At 55.7% G+C, this 20,527-nt stretch overlaps 2 protein-coding genes and 1 long non-coding RNA gene across 4 annotated transcripts in view; 2 read left to right on the top strand and 1 right to left on the bottom strand.

Annotated features, from left to right (window-relative positions):
* Positions 1–2: 2 nt before the first annotated feature.
* Positions 3–3,664, top strand: LOC105525002. The gene is made up of 3 exons (XR_001003841.1): positions 3–66; positions 2,387–2,549; positions 3,195–3,664. It is a non-coding gene; the product is annotated as an uncharacterized LOC105525002 (long non-coding RNA).
* JMJD4 (jumonji domain containing 4) lies at positions 1,990–6,471 on the bottom strand. Of its 2 annotated transcripts, none has more exons than XM_011960523.1 (6): positions 5,908–6,471; positions 5,543–5,708; positions 4,805–4,930; positions 4,317–4,584; positions 3,836–3,934; positions 1,990–3,482 (listed from the first exon to the last, which is right to left on the bottom strand). In XM_011960523.1, exons 1-6 carry the CDS (start codon positions 6,167–6,169, stop codon positions 3,198–3,200), a joined length of 1,206 nt encoding a protein of 401 aa, XP_011815913.1. In that variant the 5' UTR covers positions 6,170–6,471; the 3' UTR covers positions 1,990–3,197. The 2 variants fall into 2 exon arrangements, with proteins under 2 accessions (XP_011815913.1, XP_011815914.1); XM_011960524.1 differs by having other exon boundaries at positions 1,993–3,482; positions 3,788–3,862.
* SNAP47 (synaptosomal-associated protein, 47kDa) overlaps positions 6,053–20,527 on the top strand; it is a 45,159-nt gene continuing 30,684 nt past the window's right edge. Inside the window, exons 1-2 of the mRNA XM_011960525.1 lie at positions 6,053–6,392; positions 17,943–18,484. Of these exons, the coding sequence (XP_011815915.1) occupies positions 6,375–6,392; positions 17,943–18,484 (560 nt within the window). The 5' untranslated portion in view covers positions 6,053–6,374. The remainder of the gene's footprint in view (positions 6,393–17,942; positions 18,485–20,527) is intronic.

Below are 20,527 nucleotides of genomic sequence, written 5' to 3'. Positions count from 1 at the left end.
TGCAAGTCCCTGACACGGGGTGTCTGATTCTCCTTCGTTGTGGCGGGAAGCTGGCCGGATTTGAAGGTAATACCCAAGACCCCTATTCCCGACATGGGGCAGAGGCGAGGGGAACGGTCTAGGGAGCAGGCAGGCATCTCTGAGTGGGGCTGCGGGGGTGGACACTCTGGTGCCTTCCTGCAGGGGAGGGGGATGGCAGGCTGCAGAGGAAGGCCAGAATCCACCAGCCTGCGGCTCCCTAGGCAGGGCCAGGGGTCCAGGCAGGGTCTGTTTGGGGTGTGCGGCCCCAGGTGGGGTCTATCTGGGGTGTGCTTATGCAGGATTCTACCCGCGGATTTTCCTCTAGCTTCAGGACAGGGTCTGGCTCTCCCAGAGGAACAGGGTAGGAGTCCAGCTCCAGCTGTTTTCCTGTAGGTCAGAGCCTGCAGTGGGAGGGTAACTGGGGCCTGTGGAAGGGGACTTCTGGGGTCAGCCCCCAGGCAGGAGAGAGAGGCCCAGGTCCCTGGAGTTCCTGCCTCCAGGGCTGCTGAGTTTGGGGGTACAGACCACAGGACACTGGACATCTTGCTCCCTACCCTTGGCCAAGCTCAGGCCCAGGGCTTAGGGAAAAGGACTGTCCATGCTCCTCTAGTGGCCCAAGGTTGTAGCCATTGGCATTGACCACATGACTGACCACCTGGGCTAGGCCAGGGTCTCCTGGATCAGCCCTACAACTCTGAGGATAATGTCTTTCCCCACCCCACATCCCCTCTCCCCTTTCCTGGACAGATGGGAGGGAAGCCTGTGAAGCCAGGCCTTGGAAACGAAGCCTTCTACACCAGTGGAAGGAGTCACTGACTTGGAAACCAGGGCCTGCCTTCTGTCTGCCTGGGGGGATCCAAGATGCAGCTGGTAGTTGCAGTTGGGTGGGACGCTGGCACCATTATCTGCCACAACCACCCACAGTGGTGGATGGGGGACAGGGCTGAGGCTGACACTCTGGAGCATGGATGAACAAAGGGTAGGACGTGGCCTTGGATGTGGCTATCAGGGATGACCCAGACCTGGGATGTGGGCTTCAGGGTAGCTGGCCAAGGAGTTACCCCTTCCACTGGCTCAGCGGGCGGAAGGGCACAAGCACAAGGATGGTCTTTGTCCCGGGGGGAGACACCTTCTCCAGAGGCCACAGCCCTCTGGATGCAGGGAAACTGGCTTCGCCACAGCCGGCAACAACTTGACTTGGGGCTCCTGTCTCTGCCTCCACGGATTCCAGCCAATCACAATTGCAAGCTCAGAGCAGGGCAGGCACGTGCTAGAGGCGCCCATAGGCCCCATCATGCTCCCTTGCTCTGTGTCCTCCCAGGCCAGAGTCTGTGCAGACACAGCAGGGCCTGACTTTTCCAGCCTTCATGTGGGGGCCCACAGGTCCCACTCCCCAAGGAATCTGGGCCACTGCATGCCCTCACCCAGCCATGGTGGGGTGCACAGCCATTGTTCCCACACTTGCAAGTATATCTATCTTTGTGCAGCAAACACGTAGCCTTAGGTCGAGCATCTGCATTGTTTATCTGACCCCTTTCCTCTGGAGCACCAGTTAGCTGCAGCCTGCCTGTCCTTTCTCACACTTGATAGGGATGACACACAAAGGGCAGGGCCTAACTGCCACACATCTGCAGCTCCTTACCTCGCACTCCAGGAGGCTGGTTCCCAGGGCAATGCAGCCTTTCAGGCTTCTTGCAGAGGTGCGATTCATTCTGTGAAGACCCTCACATGTGCTGACAACATGCCTCCCCAACCCCGGATAGGCAGCCTGGGCCTGGTCCTGGCAAGTCTGCAGTCATGCATATTTGCTACCTCCCCCTCCTCCTCCACAAAGCACCTTTGCCGCCCGTGGTTTGGGCAGTGCCAGCTCCATCTGTAGGAGGCCGGATGATGTCTCAGGGCATTTCCGTGCAGACCAGGGATCCCTGGGAGCTAGCAGGGGGGCCCAGCATACAGGTCCCTGGAAAGTTGTTGGCTGGAGCTCATTCATTGGACAGACACATATGAAGCACCTACTGTGTAAAGCTGCTTTTGCAGGCACTTCACATGATTCATTGAACAGAGCAGACAGAAACCCCGGCCCTTCTTAGGGGCTTCCATCCTAGACAAGTGCCAGCGGCCCCAGTGGATGCCATGGGCAGGCAATGCACACAGCCATGGCACGTGCCATCCCTGCAGATTCAGATGCCTCCTCCCCTGCTGGGGTGGGGCAGTCAACCAGGGGCCAACTGAAAAAGTGCTGCACTCTGGGTCAAGGACAGGGCTGGCAGAGTGCCAGTCTCCACAAACTGTGGATCCACTAGGGGGTTCAGGCCTGGGGCATCCTCTGCAGGAGGATCCCACGAGAGTCCATTCCCCATCACAGGCCTCCACTGCTCACTGCTGTGCCTTGATCGGCCTGGACAAGCCCGCCCACACCTCCATCATGCCCACTGTGAAGAGGGGCCAGAGACCCACCACTCCTGAGAACAGCATCCTTGCGAAGACCCAGCTGTGAGTGCACAGCAGGCACAGCCCCTCAGGCCCAAGTGAGGATTCAGCAGCAGATGGGATTCCACCCCCACACCCATGGCCTCTCCAGGTGCCCACAGGCCCTGGGAAGGCTACTCCAAAGGTAGGGAGGTGGCAGAGGCCAGCCCAGCCCAGCCCTCCCCTCTGGGTACCCAGAGGAAGGCCCTGGCCACTGGCTCCACAGCCCATCACCTGGAGATGATGGAGGCCAACCCAGTCCTGCCTGGAGGCCCTGGTGAGCTTGCCCAGCGCTGCTCCAACCTCTTCCTGAGCCCATAGGGCAGAGCCAGGGGTGGCCCAATGGCCTGAGACGAGGGGACCGGGCTGAGAGGAGACTCCAGAGAAGGCACATCAGACACAGACTCCTATCAGCTCAGGCATCCTGGCTTAAGGAGGCAGGGCCCCCAAAAGAGCCAGGTCATGGTGCCATCTCCAAGCTCCCAGCAGACCTGCTGCAGGTCAGAAGGGCCACATCCCTTCTTGGGTCCCTGACCTCATTGGTCCTCACCTGAAAACGGGCACCCAGGCAGTGGCCATGAACAGGCAGGCCACGAGCCTCGACAGGGATGGGCCCCAGGTCACAGGGAGGGCAGTCTATTTCTGGAAGGGCCCTGGAGCAGGAGGCTGCCTCTCGTCCACCCGTCCTTCTGTCCTTAAGACAGGTGCTATGGGGCCACAGCGGCATCAACAGCCTCCCTCAGCTGCTGCAGCAGCTCTTTGGGCCGCGGTGAGAATGCGCTGGTGTCCACTCTCTGGAAGTTGGGGTGCGCAACCAAGGAGGCCAGCACCTCTGTGATGCGCCCAGCATCAAAGGCTGCCTGTTCGAAGCTCAACCCAGCACTGTCCTCAGCGGCCGCCTCCCTCAGGACCAGGAGCCTCTTCTCAGCAATGACCTTGAGGAAGTGGTAAAATTCTTCAAAGTTGATGCCCGAGCAGGACCTCATGATGACCTGGGCAGAGGGAAGAGGCCAGTGAGCTGACACCATGGACACAGTCCAAGCAGCAAAGCATCCGACATGTGCCCAGTCCCCAAGGACGAAGAGGGGACCAATAAGACAGAGGCACTGATAAGCCGGACAGTGACCAAGGGAATCTGAGCCATGCAGCCTGAAAGCCTCCCCCAGGGCTCAGCCCAGGCTGTCCCACAGTCACAGCCAGCACCTACCCACAGCTTGGCCTGACAGCCACACCCGCCCTGAGCCTGCAGGCCTCCCAGGGACCTGGCACTAATAGCCTCCACACGCAGCTGCTGCACCTGGCAGTGGTGGTGCCAGTCGGGCATGGAGTCCCTCCACTCGCTGACCTCTTCCTGCACGGCACATAGCTCCTGCTGCAGGAAGCGCCACATGTTAGCCAGGTTGAAGCCATTGACCCAGTTGTGGTTGATGGAGATGGTGTCATCCTGGAAGGGGCACAGTACAGGCAGGCCTGAGCCCATGGCAGGTGCCCCCCAACCAGCCCACATCTCCTGCACCAGGAACCCACTGTGGGGTCCAGCCCTCTGCAGCCAAGAAGGCCTTCCTGTCTCCCAGCAGGGCTTGCTCAGCAGGGAAGTGGGTGGTGGGCTCGGACCACCTCAGCCAGTGAACCCAGAGCAAGTAGACCCAGGGACCGGCAAGGGGTGAAACAGAGGTTAGGCCTCAGTGACACCACCTTGTGAAGGGGTCAGCCTCACCCATGAGCCACCCCATTCCAGCCCCACTCTGGCTGGGAGAGTGGGTAGGTGGTGCTACCGTCTTCCTACAGGAAAGCCCCTGACAGGGGGCAGGAGAGCAGCACATTACCAGGTTGTGCACCTGGTGGTGCCACCCACTGGGCACAAACACCATCTCGCCCGCCTCCTGCGTGATCTCCAAGGGTGGGCCTGCAAGCTGGCTCCGGGGGTGCAGGTGCGTATCGCAGAGTGCCGGGGAGGTCACGTCATAGGGCAGGTTGCCGTGGCGGTCCCGCAGGGCCTCTTCCTGCCCTGGGGGGAAGAGGAGCCACTTCTTCCTCCCACAGACATTGACAGACCAGCTGAAGGAGCCGAAGATGTCAGCATGGAACGGGGACCTGCAGCAGCAAGAGCGCCTGGTTCGTGCCTGTAGGGGCTGGTATGGGCTTTGTTTGGCACCCCAGAGGCCTGGTCCAACTGAAGGAGGGGTGGCCCCTTGGTCTCAAGGAATGCTACCCACTGTGAAGCCTGTGCCAAGCAGACCCCTCCTGCCACCCTGAGCCTCCCGGGGTCCGCACCGTCACCGGGTCCCTTTGGGTTCCACATCCGTGGCCTCACCAGCTGCCTGCAGGCCCTGCATAGACAAAGCGGTAGTCATCCACATCCAGTGCGTCCCAGAACTCATTCAGCCAGTCGGATGAGAAGTACACAGGCAGGGTGAAAACGTCCTCCACCGGGAAGTCCCTGTGAGGAGGGTGCAAGGGCACCACCGACAGCACGTGAGGCACGAGGACTAAGGCAGCACGAGTGGGGCAACTGAGATCACTTGGCTTCAGTGGAGCTTTCAGATGGTTGCAGCCCCCAAAGAGCCCCAGCACCTACTCTGAGCCAGCTGCTGGTGGGGGAGTGGGGTGGGGGCAGTCTGACCACAATGGTTCTGCTTATGAAAAAGTACTGATCATGCCTATAATCCCAGTGCTTTGAGATGCTGAGGTGGATGCATCACTTGAGCTCAGGAGTTCAAGAACAGCCTGGGCAATATGGCGAAATGTAGTCTCTTAAAAAAAAAAAAAAAATTAGCCGGGCGTCGAGGTGCATGCCTGTAATCCCGGCTACTAGGGAGGCTGAGGGGATCTATCTCAAAAAAAAAAAAGGAAAAAAAAAATATTGATCTCCCAAAGAAGAACACTTGCAGCCATGCGGAAGACAATCCAGTTTCTTTTACACCGATTAAAATGCCTCACGGGGAAAAATAGCTCCTCTTTGTGCAGCTAGGGGCCACCTTCGTCAGAAAGGCCTCTGGGTTCCCGCAGCGATAGGGAAGGCAGCGCCTCGGTGCGTCCCAAGCCCCATTACCTGCACAGGTGCCAGTCTTTGAGGTAGAGACAGCCCCTGGGAGAGGAGTAGCCCCCCTCGATGTACTCTTTCCAGTAGGTGATGTAGTCTCTCAGAGGCATGTGCTCTTTGGGGTTCGAGTTGTATTCTTGGACCCCACAGTTTGCAACTGGTACAACCACGTCTCCTGAAATGAAAGTCAGGCACGGTCCATGCCATCTCCCTGGGCCCCGTCCTCACTCCAAACCGTCTGCAGAGAAACTCTCCAGGGGCCACGCGTCTGGCCCCCCTCACCCTCCCTGGTGCCCCTCTCTAGGCAGAGGCCTCCTGGGCCTGGGTCCCGCCGGCCTGTCCTCCCCGCCCGGGGTCTGCGCAAGCCGCCCCACCGTAGGTCCGTAGCAGGTGGTCGAAGTCGGGCCTCCCCGCGGGCGTCACCCAGCGCCGCCGGCTGCCCCAGCCCTGCGTGAAGGCGCTGGAGAACACGCAGGGCAGGTTGGGCAGGAGGAAGCCCCGCACAAAGTCGGCGTAGGAGAAGGCGCCCGGCTCCGAGACAAAGGCTACCCGGCCCGGAGCCTGGCCGATGCCGGGGACACCACCCCCCAGGCCTCGGAAGTGGCGGTCAGCGAGGGCGAAAGTCTCGCGGTCCATCCAGCTCAGCACGGGTCGAAAGACCCTTCTCACTTCCGCCGGAGCGGAAACGGTGACAACCAGCGTCGAAACCGGAAGACAGAGAGCGCCGCGTTTCCGCCGGACCAGCGCCTGGGGCTTCGGCCCTACACGCAAGCGCGCGGCTCGCCGCGGTCTTCACTGCGCAGGCGCCGAGGCGTAGAGGCGCAGCAAACGCCTGTGGGTTATGTCTGGCTTTCCCCAGGTGAGCGACGGCGGTGGTCTGTTGGGGGCCCGGCCCAAGCCGCAGCGTACGCCCTCGGCTCAGTCAGCGCGCTGTGGCTGACAGCCCGAGTCCACCTTCCCACATCCCCGGGGGGTGGGGAGTATGCGGGCTGCGCTGGAAGAGGGGCGGAGACAGAGGCGGTTCTAGGGGTGGGAGTGCGGCGGTGCGGGGGCGCCCAGGGATGGTGGGACCCAGAGGGAGAGCTGGGGGGCCCTGGGATGGTGGGATCTAGCGGACATGGTAGGGTCCTGGAGGGGACGATGGGGACCTGGAGAGAACGGTGGCACTTGGAGGGGATGGAGACAGTGGGGATCTGGAGGGGACGGTGGGACCTGGAGGGGATGGGAAGAGTTGGGACCTGGAGGGAATGGTGGGGTCTGGAGGGCATGGGGACAGTAGGGACCTGGAGGGGATGGTGGGATCTAGAGGGGATGGGGACAAGTGGGGACCTGGTGAGGACAGTGGGGACCTGGAGAGGACGGTGGCACTTGGAGGAGATGGGGACATTGGGGACCTAGAGGGGATAGTGGGGATCTGGAGGGGACGGTAGCACTTGGAGGGGATGGAGACAGTGGGGACCTGGAGGGATCAGTGGCACCTGGAGGGGACAGTGGGATCTAGAGAGGATGGTGGGGACCTGGAGGAAAATGGTGGGGGGGGGCGCTGGAGGAGGCAGGGTAACCTAGATGGGAGAATGGGGCCCACAGGGGACCTGGAGGGCATGGCAGGGGGCCCCAGGGGATGACGGGTGTCTGGAAAAGATGGTGGGGAATGAGGGAGGGTGTGAAATGAAGGTGTGGTGGGAGTGTGGGTAGGCATTTGGGGCTGTGTACACATGAGCAGGGCTGTGTACACATGAGCGGGTATGAAATGGGAGGACATTGGAGTAGTGACATGAGTAGTGTTTTGCCGAACTTACAACTGGAGTTACCCCAAAAGTGGCGGCAAGGGAGTTTCGCACACTGTCCTCAGGTGGGACCAGTTGGGATACCAAAGAAAGAAGTGCTAAATGCATGGTGAGCCCAGGGCAGTTTTTTTTAGGGGGGGGGAGGTGGGGAGACAGGGTGTGCAGTGGCGCCATCACAGCTTACTGCAGCCTCCACCTCCTGGGCTTGACTAATTCTCCTGCTTCAGCCTCCCAAGTAGCTGGGACTACAGGCATGAGCCACTATGCCCAGCTGAGTTTTCTGGTTTTGTTTTGTTTTGTTTTGTTTTGTTTTTGTAGAGACAGGGTCTCTGTGTTGCCCAAGCCAGTGTCGAACTTTTGGGCTCAAGCGATCCTCCTGCCTTGGCCTCCCTAAGTGCTGAGATTACAGGTGTGAGCCACTGCACCAGGCCCTGCCTAGAACTTTTGTTAGGGGGACTTTCATATAGAGTGGACTGCAGCAGTCCTCGAGATGGGCAGTAAGGGAAAAGGGATGTCCTGCCTAGGTATGTCTCTTGGAAGAGGGATGGGTTATGCAGTTTATAGGAAGGTTTCAGGAATTTGGCTCAGGGCCAAGGTCATTTTCTTTGTAGTAAACCTAGATACTTTCTTCCATGCCTGGAAATGGTCAAGGCTCTGGATTGGGTTGAAGCCTGGTGGGGAAAACCTGTGGTTGGGGCACAGAGGGGTCAGGGTACTCTGATTTTCGACCAGGACACAGAAGTGGGGGCCAAGGAGGACCCTATGTGATGTATGTCTTGGTGTGCTGGAGAAATCAGCTCAGACCTACCCACATGGATGCAGAAGGGAAGATAGCAAATTTATTGCCCACAAAGCCTGGCAGGCTGTGTGCACATAGGCACTCTGTGAGAGAGTGCAGAGTCTGGGCAGCATTTCCCAGGCATCTTGACAGGGAGACAGAAGGAGGAGCAGTTAGAACCGCTCATCTCTCGCAGAGAAATGAGAGGCAGCTTGTGCTGGTTTGCACACAGTGAGAGGCCTTTGAGTTAGGTTTGGAGGTCTGATGACAGTCTATGGGCCATCAGACCGTGACTGTGTCTTGTAAAATGTGGACACTGGGCTGTCTCATTCCAGACCAAACAGAGGCATCCTAAGGGGGAGAGGGGCACCTGCCTTCCCTTTATGAAGCAATGGAAATGTTTTATTTACCCTTATGAGTGGGGATACGGGAGGTTCTAGGAGTGCTGGGGTGCTGAGCCTTGCTGGAAGACTCTTTCCATGGGGTGTGAGGTTTACCCAGGAGAACAGGGAGGAGCAGAAGAGGGAGGACCAAGGTCTGAGGAGTTGGAGGGAGGACTAGGAGGAAAGTGAGTTTTGGGAGTCTGAGTCCAGGTAAAGGTGGGATATGGGGGCAGGAACAGGAGGTGGAGAGTTGTTTTGGGGATTGTGTGAATCAGTGTGTGCTATGGTCCCTTCATGGTCAGCCCCATTGTGACTTGTGTGGTCACGGTATGCAATCGTTTATTGGGTTCTTTTTTACACTAGAGAATCAGAATGTCTGGAGAAGTTACAGTGCGGAGAAAGAATCACCTCCAGTTCCATCCAGAGACGACCGGGTTTTTTTGCTTTGTTTGTTTTTTGAGACGGCATCTTACTCTGTCGCCCAGGCTGGAGTGCAGTGGCACGATCTTGTCTCACTGCAACCTCCACCTCCCAGGTTGAAGTGATTCTCCTGCCTCAGCCTCCTGAGTAGCGCCTCCCAGGTTCAAGTGATTCTCCTGCCTCGCCTCCTGAGTAGCGGGGATTACAGGCGCGTACCACCATGCCCGGCTAATTTTTGTATTTTTAGTAGAGACAGGTTTCACCATGTTGGTCAGGCTGGTCTCGAACTCCTGACCTCGTGATCTGCCCGACTTGGCCTCCCAAAGTGCTGGGATTACAGGCGTGAGCCACCACGCCTGACTGAGATGACCGGTTTTTATTTCCTGGTGCAGAGCCGGTTTTTCCACGTTCCTTCACATTCGTTCATTCCTTCATTCTCGCTCTCTGCCCTTAGTCCTTGCCTATACATTCACGCACAGGTGCACACACACGCACACATACACAGAGTCTTTTTCTCCATCGTGTATGATATACATATGTAAACTTTTGCTGCTTTTAGCCTTTTGTTTTTTACTTGACAATATGCTGTAGCATCTTGCCACATATTGACCTCAATATTGACAATTAAACTGACCTTAATCGACCTTGGTCCCTAGTCCGCAGGGTGCCCCCTGGGGTCAGTGTCACTGCTGTATACCCAGGAGGCCTGGAGTGTTATCAGCTCTCATGGGACTGGAACACAGGCTTGTGTCACCCAAAGCCCCCTAGGTCAGCCCTGGGATCGCTTGGGAATGGCAAGAAATCCACATTCTTGGGCCCCACACAGTACTCCATTAGGATGTTTTTATTGTTTTTGTTTTAAGACAGGGTCTTCCATTGTCACTCAGGCTGGAGTGTAGTAGTACCATCTTGGCTCACTGCAACTACTGCCTTCTGGGCCGAAGTGATCCTCCCACCTCAGCCTCCCAGAGTGCTGAGATTACAGGTGTGAGCCACTGTGGCTGGCCAAGATGGGTTTTAAGTCAGCACTTTGGAGAAAATGCAGTACGCTTTGTGCTGAATGTGTGCTCCTCTGTCACTGTGTTGAATGCAAACAGACCCAGTGAGCGTATCTGCACCTTATGGCTAGAGTTGGGAACCTCTGAGGGAGTGGAAAGAGGGTCTGGGGAGCAGGGGAGGGGAGCCTGGAAAGACTGGCCACACCCTACCGCCCCTGTGGGCACACACAGCCACCACTGTTCTCACTGAGCTTCTTGGTCGCAAGTTAGTGGAAGGTGTGCAAGATGTTTGTTCTGTGACTGTGGAAATTAACTAAAAATAAGTTGTTTACTGGGTACTGAGCCTCACTCAGGAGATCCTTGAGTGATGGAAATGCTGAAAGAGACCCATTGTACAGATTGTCCTGCGTGCTGAGCCATCCCTGTGCTGCAGACTTCCTCCCCGAGAGCGTCACTTGTGTGGGTTGGCTGCAGACACCCTTGGGCCCCTGGCCATGACCTCCCTCAAGGATTCAGCTGTGTGTTCTCAGGGTCAGCGCGGGTCCCCAGGCCCATACCTGCACTGGAGGAGGCAGGTTGCAGATTGCAGCAGGCAGGGACACTGTGAGGGCTCCAGGACTTAGACTAATTGCAGAACTGTGTGGTACAGGAGGGCATTGGCACAGCCCTGTTTCCATGTGGTGTGGTTGTGGTCGACTCAGCACAAATTCACTGGGTACCTATGGTGTACAGCGGGCCTTGCGGCCCTCCCATGACGGTTGCCTTCTCTAGTGTGACAGACATGAAAGCACCAGCTCTCTTGAGTTTTGCTTGGGCCGTGGTTGGTGACAGTGCCTTAGGAAGGTAAGGAAGCCCTCTGAACAGAGACCTGAGGAGTGGAGCCGCCAGTGAGACTTCCTGGCATGGAAAGGCTGCTGGGAGCAGAGGGCAGAGGAAGGCCAGGGCGGGGAGGCCGCACGTCCCGTAGAGCCCATGAGGCTGCGGTGAGGAACTTGGATCCCATTCCAAGTACACAGGGAAGGGCTTTGGGCAGAGAAGTGACATATTCTAATTCTGTTCAATGACTGTCTCATTGACTGCTGGAGGGGGAGTGGGTGATGGGGACAGGATGAGGTCAGGAGGTTGCCTGAGAGGTTGTCCAGGTGTGGAGGGAGGGAAGACTGCCTTGGATGGTAGAACTGTAGAAAGTAACTAAAAGTAGATTGTTTCCTGGGTATTGAGTATCACTCGGGGTCACACATATGATGGAAAGACTGAAAGACCCATTGTACAGATTGCAGTGTGTGATGAGTGAGTCCCTGTGACTACGACTCCTTCCCCAAGTGTGTTGCTTATGCTGGTTGGCCCAGACAATACCTGTGCCAGGTCAGTGGTGTGGTCTTGGGGTGGAAGGCAGGGACACAGCTGCCAGGACATGCTCATGGCATGTTTGTGAGGGGGAGGAAGAGAGGAGTCAGAAGTCCTGGGCCCATGGTGCCTTTACTGAAAGAGGAACTGACTCTGGTGCTGCTACACTGGGGTGCCTGTTAGGGGTGGGAGGAGATGCCCAGCAGGCGATAGGGGAGGAGCTGAAGGAGGGGCTGTAAGTTGGGGTACCTGTTAGGGGTGGGGCAGATGCCCAGTGGGTGATAGGGAAGGGACTATGAAGTTGGGGTGCCTGTTAGGGTCAGGGACAGATGCCCAGCGGGTGATAAGGGAGGGCCTGTGAAGTTGGATTGCCCGTTAGGGGTTGGGGCAGATCAGCAGGTGATCAGAGGTCCAAGTTTGAAACGTGAAGGAGTCTGGCTGGAGTGGGTGTTTGGGAAGTAGCGGCTTGTGGGTGATGTTGAGTTTCTGGCCTGTATTGTCTCACCTGGAAAAAGAGGGTGTGCCCTGTGCAGTGAGGTACATGAGGAGGCTATGGCCAAGGAGAGTGGATGCAGGCGCTCGTGGAAATAGGGTTGGAGACCTGGAGAGAGTAGAGGCCAGGGAGCCAGGGTTCAGTGACTCTCAGCAAGGCCCCTCGGCTCAGGGACCAGGTCCAGCTACCACGTTTTTGTAAGTGAGGTCCCGTGGGGCAGCACACCCTGTGTCGGTGTCTTGTGTGTGGCCACTTTCATTCCACCCCAGCAGAGCTGTGTAGTTGTGATGGAGACCATGCATGGTCCTTCACGGAGAGTGCAGTGCCTGGCATGGGAGGGGCGGAGAGGTCTTGGGGCTGAGAGAGAGAGGATGGGATCAGGGCCCCAGGAGGAGGGTCTGGCCTTGGAGGTGAACAGGGACCATGTTCTCCCATGGCCTCTGTGTGGGGCCAGGGGTGTCGTCGGGTAGGGTAATGCCTGGCCAGCGTGGGGATTGTGTCCAAGATTGGGCTGCTTCTGATGTTCCATGGGGTGTCCTTGCTTCTGTCCTTGCACTGCATCTTTGTTGGCTAAGGTTTTCTGGGAATGAAGCCCTGGAAACCTGCAATTGGAAAAGCGTGGCTACAAGTTTCTCTTCTGGCTTCTTCCTGGGTTGTTGTCAAACTTGAATACTTTCCTTATATTTATTGTTTAAAATGTGATGATGATAAGAGCCTTGGTTGTTCATGTCCTAGTTGTTTGGTCTTTTTTCCCTTCTTTCTTTTTTTTCTTTTTTTAAAGAGACGGAATTTCACTCTATTGCCCAGGCTGGAGTGCAGTGGTACAATCACGACTCACCGCAGCCTGGACCTCCCAGGCTCAAGTGATCCTCCTGCCTCAGCCTCCTGAGTAGCTGGGACCACAGGTGCACACCAGCATGCCCAGCTTTCTTTTTGAATTTGGAACATTTTAGAGCTGGTGACCTTAGGTCTTCTGGTTATTTTAACAGTGGGTAAACAGGTCCAGAAGGGAAGGTGATGTTTCCAGAACTGTAAACTGTGCTGCAATACCAGTAACAGGATTTCTCCAGGAAGTTTGTGCATAATTTCCCTCCACACTCCTGGAATACCTCCCAACCATGCCTGCTTAGCAATGGTTAGCACACGTTCACTGTCCATGCCGTGTCTAGCTCTCTGTATGGAGGTGGTGGTGGTAAGGTGTGGTCCCTCCCCTCGAAGGCCAGGTATGGCTGAGGTCTGGGCAGCCTCTTCAGCCAGGAGCACAGGCACAGCAACTCCAGGGCTGAGCAGGGAGGGCCACGGCCCCTCCTGTGGGTACTGGCTTGCCTGACTTTGGGGACCATGACTGAGTTGGTATAGTTTATCCTCCTCCTAATTCTGAGAAGCAGACATCTTTGTGTCCAGAACCTGCTGGGTGGCCCTGCAGCTGCTGTGGCAGAACAGCATCATAGGTCCTGTGTGTGGCCCTGGAGGGGGCGGGTCTTGTGTATGGCCCACTGGGCCCTTGCTGTGACCCGGCAGGTGCTGGGGGTGTAGCTAGGTTGGCCATGGTACTGAAGGTCTTGGCGTCCTCTTCTGTGTCTCCTGAGGGGCCATGTGGGGTGCTCAGGTGAGTGTTCCCCTGTTGCAGAGGAAGGTGCAGTGAGATACCTGCTGCCTAGGGCTCCCTCTGGCCTCCACCTGGTGGTGACAGATGGTATCGCCTAGGAAGGGCAGCTCTGGCCCACCCGTGGATCTGCTTGGCCTTGGTATGTGCCAGGCAGTGGTGTGCCCGGCCCTTGGTGTGTGCTGTAAGCCCATCTGTCAGGCCCTCCCCAGAGGAAGAGGCCAGTCTTAAATCTCTCAGAGCCTTCCTGGGCAGGGAGAGTGCGAGGTGCTTTGTGTGTGTTGATGTTGGGATTCCCTGCAGTCTGGCTGAGACAAGTTCTCACAAGGTCTCCCATGGGCTCCGGCCTCCCGTGGGCTCCAGCCTCCCTGAGCCCCGGCTCTCCTCTGTGACTGGGTGCTGTGGTCACTGCTAGCCTTGGCCCGTTGCTACCCCTGCGTTGCGTGTTCCTCGAGACTGCAGAAGCCTCCCCTTCCCGGCAGTCCCAGGCCTTGCAGCCTCTTCCAGAAGGTTCTCTGGCACCTGCTCCCTTCACTGCTCAGTGGCAGTCAGAGGCTGTGTCATCATTGCTGGCCTTTAAATGTCTCTGTCTGCTCCCCTGGACCTCCCTTGGTGCCTGGACTGTGTCCTGTGCCTCCTTAAGAGCTGCTTTCTTGGAGTTGGGAGACATGGTCAGCCAAGGTGCCCTGGGTTCCTCGAGCTTTCATCGTGATAAGCTGCCTACAGGGTCCCTCAAACCCTGACATTTTTGTTATTTCTAAGTCTCGTATCTTATTTTGTGTTGATGATAGAATTCTGTTACTTAATATAGCAGCTTCCTTTTCGGCTTCTCCTAATTTCAGGTATAGTCAACCCTCAGTACCTGTGGTTTGCTCCCAGGACCTCCTGCAGATGCCCAAGTCCCTGGTGTGAAGTGGCGTGGTATCACGTGTCCCCTCTGCACATCCTGCCATCAGCCTTACGTCATCTCTGTCACTTACAAGCCTGCCATGCTGTGGGGGTAGTTGGTGCTGTGTCGCTTAGGGAATAACGACAGGAAAAACAGTCCGTGCATGTTCAGTGCAGGGACAGCTCTTTTTTTGAGTATTTTTTGACCTGTGGGTTGCTGAATACATGGATGTGGAGCCCAAGGATGTGGCGGGCTGGCTGTGCTGGTGATTAGTGATTAGTTCACACGACCGATGAGAGCTGGTGATCTGGACTGATGTACAGAGTGGACACCGACAGCTGATTGGCATGTATGCGTGTCTGGGAAATTCAGTTCTGACCTTTCTACAGAGATATAAGAGGAGCACTGGGAGGTATTTGTGGAACACTTGAGCCACATCAGCGTAAAAGTTAGATTCATTGTGCTGTGAAGGAGTTGGGTCATTTCACTTTAATGTGACACCTTACTTTTGTATATATTGAGCACATTTCGAGTGAAGTTTCTTCCTCCTCTCTTCCCCTTCTCCCTCTCTCCGCCTCCTCTCCTTCCTCCTCATCCTTCTGTGTGTGAGTTTTTGTGGTTAGGTGTTGTCTGTGGCCAGCTCTGTTCAGATACTAAAAACAGAGAGACCAATGGCAGATCCTGGGTGTGGCGACGCCCTGGCAGTCATGAAACGGGTGGATTCAAGACAAAGGCAGGCTCTAGGCACTCCTGCCTGCCAGGCCAAGCCAGTGCTTGTGGGTGCTCCTGGGTGCTCATAGGGATAGTCCTGCCTCAGGGAATGGCTATGCTGTGCCGAGCACCTGAGAGTGCCCTGCCTGACCTCATGAGGCTGTGGGGCCACACAACTGTCAGCCCTGCTCAGGGATAGGGGCAGGAGGGAGGGGCTCACTCACTTGCCTGAGCCCGCAGACTCGGGTGGAGCTGGTTGCCCTGACTCTGCACCTATGTTGCCGGTGAGAGAAAGCGTTCCAGGATCTGTGTAGCCTGTGTGGCTGTGCTCTTCTCCCTGGGCTTTTGCGTGAGGCAGTGGTTTGAAATGCTCTTGGAATTGTAGCACCCAGCTGAAATTAGTTCTGGTACCCCCGTCATGCATGCGTTTATTTTAATGTGATTTTCTGTTGTTTATTATAAACATCCAATAAGCCTTTTATTGAACCATTATGTACAAAAATACCAACGAATCAAAACAGAGCCTGCAAAATCACAAGTGCACCCAGGGCACGGGGTGTACAGAAGCAGCCCCATAGAGGCCCCTGCAGGGCCTTCCCCTCTCCCCAGGTGCAGCCATCTTCCTGATCTCCTAATGTTGAACTTTTCATATGCTTACTTCCCAAATGAAATAAAATTTGTACAAAGTCTTGATGTCCCCGAATAGAAACATCTTAGGGTGTTGTGAGCTGAGAGTGGGTGTGTGGCATTTGCTGCCTAAATATTTAGTGGCATCAGAGAGCAGTCTGGTGGGAAGGACCCACACCCTGGAGCAGAATGGCCTTGCAGATGTCATATGCATCACCCAGGGGGTGCAGTGGGTCTGAGATGGTTTCCACCTTCCTGTAGGGGGCCCCAGCCTTCGTGGTCTCGGCCGTCTCAGCACAGTGGGCTTCCTGTCTGCCTGGATCCCAGGTGGATGCTACACACGTGGTGGATCTGCGTCCCAGCTAGAGAGCCCTGGGTTCAGGAAATCCCTCATGCTGTAATGGGCATGTCCGCAAGGCAAGCCTGCTTACCTCTGCCCCCAGAGGAGATGGCATCCTTAGTACCCAACTCACATCCTCTCTCTGGCCAAGAGGGAGAAACCAGTCGCAGTCCCAGGCTGCTTGCCACGCAGGCATTCTGGAAAACAGTCTGGGCCGAAGCTACCATGGACACACAGGGATGTAAGGAGAGCTGCATCCCATCCACATCCACCCGGTCTCGTCCCTTCTAGGCTTCCAGCAGGATTTCTCATTGATTAGCCTGGTTGGGACCGAATCTGTCTGGTCACAGGGCATTCAGTCAAGGCCACCCCCTCAGCCATGTCCCAGGGGCCCAGCTACACAGACATCCTAAAGCCCCAAACATCCATCCCATTCACTCAGTGACAGGTTGTTGCCGAGGAGGGTAATGAATGAAATGGGGCCCTTCCCCCTCACAACTTCCAGCCAGATGAGCAGGCGGCACTCTCCATGTGCTGAGTGCCATGCCCTGGAGGGAGGGCGGATGTGGGAGAAGCTGGGTGGCGGCTCTGCCTGTGGCCACATAGGCAAGCTGTGGACTGGGGAGACTAGTCAGGCAGCCACCACAGTCCAGCCACACCTCCTTCCCTGCAGTGGTTGTGCACCCTGTGGTCTGCGTGTGACAACATATTGTGTGTTCTCAGATGGCTACGTACTCATATATCATATAATTAGGGTCCCATTTGATGCAGTCTCTTCAATGCAGGTGTGGCTTTTCAGTGTGTCTTATCTAGCCTTGTGTTGGGGACATGGTGTCTAGTGCAGCAGTTGCATGAAAGACCTGGCTCTCGAGAGTATAAACTGCATGAGCTGCAGGAACCAGGGACCGGATCAGGGTAGGTGGTGCCCAGCAGGGCATTTGGCACACAATGGGACTCATGAACATGCTGCCAGAAAGCGGAGGACCCCACAGCCTCGAGCCGTGCCATGGAAAGCCCACACTTTTTGATGTCTGGGGGAATTACACTGGCTGGCTGTCCTGTTTGTATAAGTAAAGTCTTGTTACAGTGAAATTCTGTGAGAGAAGTGGGAGAAATGCCACTCTACCCTTGGACCCCTCTCTGCTGTCAGAACCTTGGCTAGGCATCCCCGGCCTGGCTCTGACCCTGGCAGAGTCCTGCACTAGTGCCTGGATCTCGCACAAGGCCCTCGTATTAACTCGCACAAGGCCCTTAACCTTACGTTATCTGTACGATGAGAGAATTGGGCTGCATGTTCCATGAGGGTTCGTTCAAATCTATCATCCAAGACTTTCCAAACTGTACTGATAAATGTAGATGTGAAAACATGATAGGACACCTTCATTGCTTGCAGCTATGTAAAACTACATACATACAGTAAGTTAGTACATGTACGTGTTACTACTCAGTTCTGTAGAACGCTGTAAGGTTAGCTGGGGTTATGAGAAGGGAAAACACTTGTCTGCAGGATTGTTTTCTCTATGCAATGAAGTTGATGAATGGAAGTCTCCGAAGGGGAATGTGCATCTAAAGGGAACATCAGGGCCAAAAGACAGTGCTCCTTGGAATGGTCTGAGAGTACATCCTGGGACTGAGGTCTAAGGCCCAGGGCCCTGGCAAAGTCTCCAGTGATGTCCTCCTCAAGTCTCGTCCAGCAGTGGACACTGATCCAAGCAGGGTGGCTTTGCTGGGTGCAGGGGCACAGAGTGTGGTGAGGGAGATGACAGTATGAACCCTCTGCCTGGGGGATGGGCATGAGTCTGGGACTCAGGGGTCCTGGTTCCAAACCAGCCCTCCTGCTCTGGCTGCTCCTCCTTCACCTGCTGAGAGGATACAAGGGCTTTGTCCTGCAGCCACAGGTGGATAGAGAGTCAGCCGTGTGCTGCAGCCTGTGTGAGCCCAGAGCTGCAGGGGAGGTGGCATCCTTTCGTGGTTGCTTGTGTCTCCAGTCCACGGGTGATGGCACAGCGTTACTGTCTCTTCTCCTTCAGAGGCAGAAGAGGCCTGGACCTTGGCGCAGACAGACCCAGGAACAGATGAGCAGGGACATCTGCATCCACGCCTGGCCGTGCACCTACTACCTGGAGCCCGAGAGGCGATGGGTTGCTGGACAACTGTCCTTAACGTTGCTGTCACTCAGGTTCATGACTGACAGCACTGGAGAGATTCTGGTCAGCTTCCCCCTCTCCAGCATAGTTGAGATCAAGAAGGAGGCTTCTCATTTTATCTTCAGCTCCATCACCATCCTGGAGAAGGGCCATGCCAAGCACTGGTTTAGCTCCCTGCAGCCAAGTCGAAATGTGGTCTTCAGCATCATTGAGCATTTCTGGAGGGAGCTGCTGCTGTCTCAGCCTGGAGCTGTGGCAGACGTGTCTGGCCCCAGGACCCGGGGCAAGGAGCTGACGGGACTCATGGCCGGATCCCAGAAACGCCTGGAGGACACGGCGAGGGTCCTACACCACCAGGGCCAGCAGCTGGACGGCGTCATGAGAGGCCTGGACAAGATGGAGTCAGACCTGGAGGTGGCGGACAGGTGGGCTTGCTGTATACACTTTGCAGGGCACACACAGAGTAAGATGCACATGTGTGGGGGCTCATTGTGCCAGGCACCGTTCCAGGCCACTGCACCATATTTGCCCACATCCAGCATTCTGAGATCATGGCTGTTCACCTGCTGTACATGCTTAGTGGGTACACACAGTAAGATCCAGCACTCGGAGACCGAGGCTGTGAATACACTGTGCGCTCTGCTGGAAACACACAGTGAGATCCGAGTGAGTGCTGGCTCACTGGGTGCCTGGCACCACTGCTCTCCACTGCACCATGCTGAGTCCACACCCAGCAAGCAGAGACTGTGCTGTGACCTCCTGTTTCTGGCTTCTATGTGGTGATGGGGATAGGCCCTGGCCTCTGAGGTCACAGAGGGTAGAGTGAGGTCTATCTTGATGAAGGCCTCTGTTAGTGAGGTGTCCCCTGTCAGTGTCTGTGGCTCCTATGTGGTAATGGGGATGGGCCCTGGCCTCTGAGATCACAGAGGGTGGATTGAGGTCTGTCTTGGTGACAGTCTCTGTGAGTGAGGTGTCTCCTGTCAGCATCTGCCATTTGTTCATGAGCTATGTTCTCCTGTTACGTTTCTTAGTATGAAAATCCTCGTGTATGTCCAGAAAATTTCTTCAGTTTGTTTAAGAATGCTTTTCTTTTTCCAAGTCCCATTTTTGGTTTCTGAGTTCTGCTGTCTTCTGTTTGGGTACTCATTTCTTATTTGGCTTTCTTTTAGTGTTGCTATTCTAGTGTATGTTTCTGGTTTTTATCTTCCTACCATTTTTCATTTGTACTTGTAATTTCTTAGAACTCTTTTGTGTTCCTCCAGTTTCCTGGAAAAACCTTTGGGTCTTACATCATGGCCTGGGCATCTTCTCTGTTTGGATATTATTAATAGTCTTGTTTTGCTTATGGTTTCTTGGTTTTCAAGGTACTTGTTTATTGCCTGTTTTTTTTGTCGCGGTCATTTTTCCTGAGATGGTGTGTGTGGGGCTGAGGTATCAGCCCCGGCCCCTTTACTGGCACCCTCAGTTCCTCATCTTGGGGTCTCCTGTCTGGAGCATGAGTCTTGGAGGGCTGCTTTCTGGCTCAGGTAGAAGGTTCACTCCCTCTGCCCTCGGGTTCCATCCAGTCCCTCTTCTGGGACCGGGGGATGCCCACTTGGGTAGGTCCATCTGGGAGCCGAGGGTCTCCCAGTGCAGTGCCACATGGACTTCTGCCTGCGTGTTCCTGGTTCTTCCTGCCTCTGCTGGGAGGGTGCTGGTACTCCCTCCTCGTCACCCCATAGGGCTCTGGCATCCTAACTGCGTCATCTCTCAGCATCCCACTGCTGGCATACTGTCCGCCTTCCTGGATTTGCCAGTCTGCCCCCTTTTCAGTGTCAGGCTGCCACTGTGTTTGTCTGTTTCCTTTGTCTTTGGAGAAGTGTGTGTTGAGTTTGCCGTCCTCTATTGCTCTCTGCCCCTTTTTTAAGGACACGTCTTTGAGAGCACATGTGTGTGCGCGCACGTGTGTGTGTGTGGCTGTGTATTGTCTGTGTATGTGTGTCTGTGTCTGTGTGTTTTCTGTGTGTTTGTGTCTGCATGTGTATTTGTGTGTGTCATCTGTGTGTGTGTGTTTCAGTACACATAGCTCAGGTTTTCAAATGCTTTCAATTATTTTTATTATTTCTTGAAAAGTCGTTTTGAAGCGTGTTGTTTCTTGTTTTGTGATTATTTGGAGGAAAGTGAGGACTTCCTCCCAGCACCCACAGCTGCAGTGGGCAGAACCTCTGTGTCCCTGGAACCCCGCCTCAGCATTGGCCACTGCCCCTCAGCCCTAAGGTAGGGTCGTATTGGTGCATCAGTATGGCATGCGGGTTAGTTGGACTGAGGTCACATCTTCTACTTGACTAAGAGGAGATCCTTTCAGTCAAAGCTTTGCTGGCACAAGACTGGAGCCGGAAGATGACAGAGCCCCCGACAATCCCAGCTCCTCTGTGTAACTGGCAGGTGTGTGTTCTACCCTGGCCAGAGTCTGCAGGGGGCCAGCAGCT

Source organism: Colobus angolensis, unplaced genomic scaffold, assembly GCF_000951035.1.
Source record: "Colobus angolensis palliatus isolate OR3802 unplaced genomic scaffold, Cang.pa_1.0 Scaffold511, whole genome shotgun sequence".
Classification (NCBI taxonomy): Eukaryota; Metazoa; Chordata; class Mammalia; order Primates; family Cercopithecidae; genus Colobus; species Colobus angolensis.
Note: the sequence above shows the minus strand (reverse complement) of the source record. Positions and strands in the feature narration are given on the sequence as shown.

Coding starts and splice junctions, on each gene's coding strand:
- JMJD4 (XM_011960523.1), bottom strand. CDS start 6,169: ATGGACCGCGAGACTTTCGCCCTCGCTGACCGCCACTTCCGAGGCCTG. Junction 5,709..5,907: donor CCACCTGCTACGGACCTACG/GTGGGGCGGCTT, acceptor CTTTCATTTCAG/GAGACGTGGTTGTACCAGTT. Junction 4,585..4,804: donor GCAGGGCCTGCAGGCAGCTG/GTGAGGCCACGG, acceptor TTGCTGCTGCAG/GTCCCCGTTCCATGCTGACA.